Raw genomic sequence first — 8,611 nt, forward strand, 5'->3', positions numbered from 1 at the left:
GTGTAATATTTTCGTCTTTTTGTAAGTTGAATAAATTCATCATCTTTTGTATTCTAAATAAGCAAATAGACACAACAATTCGAGGGCTCAATGTTTAAAATTCGATTAAATTGAAAAAGCTAACAACAGCCCTGTTTATGGCTCCAAGAAATATGAGTCATATTTTTTTGTGGAAAGTCGATTGTAGACTTGAAAAGAAGCAAAAGTGAAGATGTGAAAACACGTTCAAATTCACATAATGCTTTTGCTCTTACGCGTATCCGTTGCCTTCCTTTATGGGGATGCGAGCATCATTCAATGACAAATCAAATTGGAATTGCTTTTCTAACACCTAAAAAAGGTTGAACCCCAACCTTAAGGGTCTTTTATCGCCCCTGCTTTGGAGTATCGTGAAGGAGGTAAATCGCAAGTTATGCCTCCAAAGGTACAGGGTGGAAGACTGCTTGTACACTTGCACTTACCCAATAACCAAATCCATATTTCAGGATTCGAACCCTTGACGCGGCAGTCTCAAGCAAAACTGGATTTCTCCACCCTCCCCTTTTACCACTTGGAGATGTGCCCTGAGGACAGCTTTTCTAACATCTAAACTAAAATTACGTAAGAAGCTTGCTATGTGTATAGAAAATTAAAAATTATCGGATTGGGTGAATTCAATAATAGACGCGTCATATAAAACAGACACAGTTGGAGGTGGATGAGGGATTTTTTTAACATTTTTTTTTATCACGACATAGGTTCCAAACATGTGACATTTCTGGCAGAATATTCTCGAACAATTTTCTGTACAAGTGGAAATCTTCATTATGTAAATTCCATTAATAGAAACAACAAGTTTATTTATTTATGTTTAACTCTTGTCACAGTTCTATTTGATAAAGTTTATTAATTATTTATAAATAATTAAATTTTAATTTTAATCATACTTTCAATAAATTCAAAATACTATTTACTTATTCACGAATTATTTCTATATATTAATAAATTAAATTGGTCATGGATTCTATCAAAAGGATGCTACATCACTTGTATTTTTGTATTTGTTTGATGTCCATATTGAAAGTAATGATCTAATATTGCTAACGGGTTAAATTGTACAAAATAAAAGGAACATGTAAACATTATATCGATATTTTAAATCGATCAGTACATAGACTCGAACATTAGAGAGAGTCAAGTGGGGTCGACTTTTTATATATAACTAACGAATCATGTTTGCTGTACAATGATTTTTACAACAAGTTTGACAACATGTTATGTGTCATGTTATTATTGGACAGTTTAAAAAATATTTTATTTTTTTCATCAATACTTTTTTGACACCTACATCATTGTCAAGCATGTTGTACAAATTCATTGTAAAAATGATTTATTCCTATAATTAACTATTGCAGATTTTAAGTTATTTTATTTAAGAATTTTCAAGAAACAAAAATTCTTTTCTTGACGTGATGGGGGCCAGTGGAATCTGCCATACTAAAAAGAGCGTAGGAGAGAATTTCACTTTGCCCATTTTCCAAAGTATGTCGGAAACTTTTGCAGTTGGATTCGATTGGAATGTAAATATTGTCACAGGACAAAGACCAAGACCAAGACCACAAGACATTGACAACCCTCCGAGATACATACAAAATCATTCGTCTCAATTCATATTTATTTGAGTTTTACCATTATTGAATTCCAAGCCCATACTTGAGCTCCATTTAGAGAAAAAATTATATTTTTGAAATAATATTTTGATGAGAACATATAGTTAAAAAATGAGAACATCTTTTTTTTTTTTTTTTCAATTTTATTGGAAAATATGTGGTTGAATGAGTTTTTTAAAAAACTAATTTTTTTTAATAAATAAAATGGCGTTTAAACAAGAGCTATGTATAAAGATCTTATGTCTTGTTTGAAAAATAGATTATGTAATATTGTGTCGAAAATGAAAAGTTCTAATTCTATATCACTAAGAGTGTGTTTGGTTGGTATGAAAAATATCATCTAAAAAAGAAAATGTTTTCTTTGTTTTGAGAATAACAAAAACTACCTCCTCCAAAAGAAAATATTTTCCTTAAAAACAAGAAAAATTAAGCTCATTTTCAAATGTTGGAAAATATTTTCAATGGAAAAAAATAACAATCAAACATCCAATGTAAAAATTTGGATGAAAAACTGATATTTTTCATGAAAAATATATTTAATCAAACACACTTTAAAAGTAATAAAATTGTAGTAGGAAATAGAAAGGCACAAAAACACACAAGATTTATAAAGATTGTATCAATATGAGATTATGTTCTCGTCTGTCATTGCAGTATTTAGTATGATAAAAATAGGTTTAAAAGAGAAAAATTTCACAACATATCTTCTTTAACATCTCTCTCTTTTTTGATATAAAAAAACTTTAATGATAGCAAATTAGGGCAATATCAAAATTATAAATGTCAGCGTAGTGACTCTACCTAGCGACACAATCAGACTTTACAACTTAACACATTTTTAGCATTAAGAAATGACATGTATAATTAAAATATTATTCATTATAACATAATGTCGTGTTCAATACGAAGTACCAAAAAATTAATACAAAATGTTTAATCTAAGTGAGGGCAGTTTAATTTGCTCAACTAAGTCTCTCGATTGACTTGGTCAGCTTATTTTATTTTTCTTTTCCATTTTTGTCGCTTGCTATCACTTTCTTGATTTTGCTTGTTAGGCAAAAAGTATTTTATGTCACATTATTAATATGAAAACTCCACTTTCCACAAGGAAACTGGGGCATAAATCTTTTAATTATTTCTCCACAATTGATAATTTTTACAATTTTTCCACCAGCCCATTACTTTTCTTCTTCCTTTTACAATAACTTTTGGTGAAACCAGATTTTTATATGTGAATGATATGAATTAATTTCAAAAGCTTGTGCAACTGGGATTGCTTGAGTAGTATCACAAAAGAAAAAATTGTCACAAGCTAACCATGTTTTAGAAGAATCATAGAAGACTACAAACATCTAGAATATTTAATTTGGTGCTTTCAATTTATTTAATTAAAAAAAAAATGTTATCGTTATTTTTTCTAAACCAACCCACTTGCTATCAAGCACACCATGTCGTGTCTTAAGTCTTCACTGTGGAGACTCTGGTTAAAGTACGAACTTGTAGGCAATGAAGACTAGACAAGGAAAGATAATTGCAATTTGAAATAGGAAAAAGGAAAAGAACGCGGTTTGTGAGGCATAGGGACGAAGGGATCACAAAAACGAGGATTGTCTATAGGAAAAAAAGAAAGAAAGACCGTAGTTAGTAATGTATATCTTTTTGTTTTTTTTTTTTTTGATATCTAGGTATCCATCTTACAGTGACTAAATCCTGGAATCTACACTTTGGCCCCTCAAGCTGCAGATAAGTTAAATCGTAGGTTGTGTCCGAAACTGATCAGTGCTCAAGAGCCCCCTCAACTGATCTGCTAAAGTGCCAAGTAAGTCGTTTTCCATCTTTGCACCTTGCCTTTCAGTAGAGCTCCTGTCTTCCAAGATAAATCCTGCATTCCAGGAAAATATCTATCTTTCAAGAGCCTTCCAAAAATCGAACTCACGATCTCTGATCTGCAGTCTTGAAGCGCCCTCATCTTTGCCAGTTGGAATGTGCCCTGAGGGGCATGTATATCGTTTTGTTACATTGAAAGAAAGATGCCATGCTTGTATTTTAGCATGCTAATGAGGAGTCATCCTCGATTCTTCAAATGCTTTTATGTATTTGAGTATTTGATATAATGAATTGATAGATATTAATATCAAGAAAATTCAAGTTTTCAACTGTACATACATACAACTTTTAAACAAACTAACTAATTTAAATTTTCTTTCAAGGATATAAGTAAGAAAGCACAACTAATGATGTGAATATTACTAAATCAAACTAAATTTAAAGGGAAATAAAATAAAAATATTAAAATGGATTTAAATTCCTGCTCAGACCATTTACATTAGAAAACAACCCTACCAGATCTCGCCTGTACGGCAGATACGATTTACGACGATCGCCACCCTTCTTCGAAAATTGTGCCACAGCCGCCGTCGATTTTACTTTTCCGCCATTCCCCGGCGTTTTTGTCTTCTTAGTTTTTTCATTTTCTTTTCGTTTGCTGGGAGTGAAGAGGACAAAAGGGTCCTTACCGCCGTCGCTTTGGCTCCGGTGCAAAAGGTCCATAAACCTCCACCGTTTTGAAGAGCCGGTGGAATTACTCTTATTACACCGCTCCGACGAAGCCTTCTGTCCCCACACACAGTAGGTTTCTGGCGGCACGCCGTCGAGCTCGTCGGCTTCTGAAGACGAGCCCGACGATGGCGTTTCCCTTTCCTCAATAAAAAGCTTTCTCAATGGAAGCCGAATCGTCCGACCCGGACTCTTTAATGAACACGAATTTTCTATGCTATGATTTTGACGCTCAAGGTTCATGCTCCCAAGCAATAAATCTGTATTGGAAACGGGTCGGATCTGCCCGTTACAGAAAATTTCATCAGCTGAAATCGGAGAAGAAATTTGAGATTCTCTTGTCACAAACGCAAACTCAAAATCCTCATTTTCATTTTCACGGTCACTGAAATCTTCTTTTTCTCTGTTTTGTGTGGGATAACATTCTCCTCCATAGAAACCTTCAGAATTCTTTTCTTCTCCTCTCAATTCTTCAACGACTCGAGCCCCCACTTCTGTGAGCTTACTGTTGCTGGAGCTACCGAAACTCAGCGAGAGCGATGGCAACCCACCCGTCTGCATGTTCAAACTATACCCAATTCAAATTCCCTGCAAAATTTCCCTCCAAACTCTCCGTTTGCCTGGTTTATATTTGCAAAATCAAATGAAAATGGTTGAAAAATGGCGTGAAAATGAAAAAACATAAATTCGCTGGTTACAAATGATTTGAGATTTGTGTGAACGTATTTTGTGAAGGGAGAGGGAGGGGGAGAGGGTTTGGTTGAAAGGCCCGTAAGTGTGGGGATCAGTTTTTGAGATACATATGCATAAGCGCCACAGAGAATGTAAAATACATTAGAGGCTACTAAAATTTTCGCAATCATAGTTATCCAGAGCTGGCGATGCCACGTCATCATCGTATATGTCATTAATAAATATAAAAAATATGTAATTGATTTAATTATTTCTATCAGTTAATGTCATCTAGAAACTAGACTTGGTCCTCGATAACATTATTTACTATGAAATTAAAAGTGTTATTGAGATGAGTATCTGTCTAATTAAAACATTACGATTATTGTATATTAATTATTAAGTCAGTGAAAATGAGTAGAGTAACTTAATTGCAACAGATATAGATGAACAAGTCAACAATAAAAAAATATGAGTAATCTGAAATTTCATTTAATAATTTCAATGTTTTTTAAAGATCGAATGTGGTGAGTTTGGTGAAATATCGATGTAATTTTCACTAGTGAGGTGTTTTGTACGGGAAAAGCATGAAGAAAAAAAAGGGTTCCCATCCAAGGGTTTGAGTGTCAAGTTTTATTAAACAAAGCGACGGTTTTGCCTTTTAATAAATGTAAAGTGGGCTAGCAAGTTAAAAGTGATGTCTAGAATTAAATGTACGGATCAAGGAGATGAGGCCACGTGTACTCCCATCCGAGGGCCACAATTTACTTTGCACTACTATAAATACTCCCTCATGTTACCATTGTAAGGCTAATGCAAATTTGAATACAAAACTCAATACTATAGCAAATACAAAACAATTCACTCCATTTTACTCTCTTACAAATGCAACTAAGTTTACATAGTGTTCATCCTCTACGATTGGTAATTATCGTACAATCATTCTACAAATGTAACGCTAGATTCCGAACATTATCGTCCTATGCCTTTAAGCTGCTCCCACGCCCTTTCTCAGATCGTTGGTGTGTCTTAGTGTGTTGGATTTGACTTACACGTGCAAGGGCGGGTTCAGTATATGTTCTCTGCGAGGTCAACAACATATATTCAAATTCTGAGTTTATCTCTAAATTTGAATTTGAATTTAAATTAAATCCGATAATAAAATTACTAAAATATAAAGTGGTTAACAACTCGTTGAAACATAATACTAATCATTAATTAAACCATATAAAATCACCTACCCAACATTATGTCTATAATTTGTAAATTTAATATCTGATTGTAGAAACACAAGTCACCAATCAGATAATCATAGACTGAACCGAGTTTTAAATGATAATTTAGTGTTGATTACTTTATTATTATTAGTTAATTTATAAATATATATTGAAGGATCCAAACAAATAGACAAAATGTTAATTGGTTTTAATTTATCCTTCACATTTTTAACCAAAATTGCTTAAAAAATATATATATAATATTATCTATCGTCTTACATTTTGAGATGATATACTAAACCATTTTTCAATTAATATGTAGAGATCGTGTCAATATTAATTATTTGTAAACCAAAAAAAAAAAATAATAAATAAATAAATATATATATATATATATATATTGAGTGAATTCTTGGCATTGATGTTCGCATGAAGTTAAAACGTTGCGAGGAAGTAAAGTCACCATTCGAGTATGTTTTATGCATGCTTTTCTCATTCCAATGATTATGAAATAGTGATGTCGCTAATTTCTATTTTAAGCCTATATATTTGCACCCTTTTTTCTAATGAATTGTCCAGATCTATCTCGATTGAACTTGAAATAAAAAAATAAAAAAATTTTATTGATATAATTTATCAATTATGATAATTAATTTAATTGTTTTCAATTTAATACACCAAATATTTTATTAACTATTGTGACGACGGTAAGAAAAACTTAAAAGTCTCTCTTGTGCGTCTTATAACCTCGAACCTGTAGAGTCGATGTTGGTGAATATTGTAAAAATGTAGTACTAATGTGCATGTTAAATACATGTTCGTGAAATGTGAAACTTGAAAATAAATTTTATACTCTATTAATTTCTCAGTGCCCCTAACTAGTATTTCTCTCTTAGCATCGTGCGTTCACCTAAACTTATTTGGTAATAGTAACAAGAATGACTCAATCTGTCTGTGAGACCCAAAAACAATAATTAACAATTTGAGTTTATGAAAAAATATTGAAAAAGACTCATTATGTGCCCATAATTTTAATGGGGAAAATTAATAATGTGGTCTACATGCTTAGTGGTTGATAAAAATGTTGAAGATATTGATGCTTACATAATTGTTAGGTTTGCGAGTTAAAAAGAATGTTTTCTCCTAATCGTTCGACGTACAATTTCTCCTAATCGTTCGACGTACAATTCTGTTATATTTGGTTATTGACTAATGACTATTCTTATTTCGTATGTGTATTTTTTATATTCTTATTCAATATTTTCAATTGCTAGTAGATGTCCATTAAAAAACCCTCCATTTTACCAGGAAAATGTAGATATGTGACATGACAGGTCACAATTGCTAACTTGCGAGAGTGCAAGATTAACATGGTTTGGCTCAAAAGTGGTTGAAGTAATGATTATGATGTAAGTTATTAACTTATAGCCATTAATTACCATAATAACACAATGATAATGAAAACTATAGTCAATTATGTGAGTAGGTGCGGGCATCATTCAATAAATATGTAATTATTTGAAATAAATATTTCACCTAATTAAGTCTATGATTCTTACTTTCGCATTCCTAACTAAAATTTCATAATCCCTCTTCAATTCAGAATTGATTTACAAATTAATAATAATAAAAATGAAGACAAAATTTTAATAGATAAAAATTTCTCCTCTAAGAGGTGGTTCGACTTGGTACTAGTGTAGAAAATTCCGGTCCTTGAGTCTCAATATTACCTATTAAATTGTGCTCGTAACTTGTTTTTCAATGAGAAATGATTTTGTCTCTATGTGAAGAGTCGTTTGAAGACACAATTTAGATTGGTCAGCGTAAATACGTACTTTTTGATTATGGATTGAGGAGGTAAGATCTTGAAAAGTACATTTATGAATTCCGAAAACGGTATCAATCCTGAATTTGGTAGACTTAGAAGATGCGAAATCCTTCAATTTCCTTGAAGAATACAATATGAAAAAATTTAAAACCTTATCCATTATATTCTTCGATCCCTTCTAGTGTGCCAAACATACCATATGCGTTACACATTCCTCACCTTTAAAGTTATATGAAGTTATGAAACTGATCACAAATTCCGGCAAGATATGCGTATTCATGCGAGCAGTGGCGAATCCAAGATGTCGAGTCAGCACGGGCGGTCGTTGACCGTGGATCGTCGACCGCCATAAAATATTAAGAGCTCGTTTGATGTCCCTTTTTTTTGTTGCAAGAAATACATTTTGGAATAGTGATTTAATGAAAAATGTGTAGTTAAAAATAAAAAAAAAATTTGAATTTGTGTGTAATATTATTTTATTAGCGAATGTTTGATCCAAAAAAAAGCAAGAAAAATGTATTATGAAATAAATGAGAATCAAACAAAACTTAAATTTTAAATAAGATAATTATTTTGCTGAAGTTGAACATATATAATTCAATTATATGAATAAAATCGTACTCATCAAATGACATTGTTGCTTTGCATAATTCAAAGGATAAGCATGGCTTCGATTTTTTCCATTTGCA

The 8,611-nt window shown here is 31.9% G+C and overlaps 1 protein-coding gene across 1 annotated transcript; it reads right to left on the reverse strand.

The window, feature by feature from the left end:
• Positions 1-3,163: 3,163 nt before the first annotated feature.
• On the reverse strand, positions 3,164-5,020 carry LOC111402207. The gene is made up of 2 exons (XM_023030369.1): positions 3,993-5,020; positions 3,164-3,639 (listed from the first exon to the last, which is right to left on the reverse strand). The coding sequence occupies exons 1-2, from the start codon at positions 4,764-4,766 to the stop codon at positions 3,457-3,459; spliced, it is 957 nt and encodes a 318-aa protein (XP_022886137.1). The 5' UTR covers positions 4,767-5,020; the 3' UTR covers positions 3,164-3,456.
• Positions 5,021-8,611: the final 3,591 nt, after the last annotated feature.

Source organism: Olea europaea, chromosome 10 (genome assembly GCF_002742605.1).
Source record: "Olea europaea var. sylvestris chromosome 10, O_europaea_v1, whole genome shotgun sequence".
Lineage (NCBI taxonomy): Eukaryota > Viridiplantae > Streptophyta > Magnoliopsida > Lamiales > Oleaceae > Olea > Olea europaea.

Bases quoted from the DNA above. Each gene is read 5' to 3' on its own strand.
- LOC111402207 (XM_023030369.1), bottom strand. From the start codon at position 4,766: ATGCAGACGGGTGGGTTGCCATCGCTCTCGCTGAGTTTCGGTAGCTCC. The intron at 3,640-3,992 runs GTAGGGTTGTTT...CATGCCCCTCAG, and splicing joins TGCCGTACAGGCGAGATCTG to GGCACATTCCAACTGGCAAA.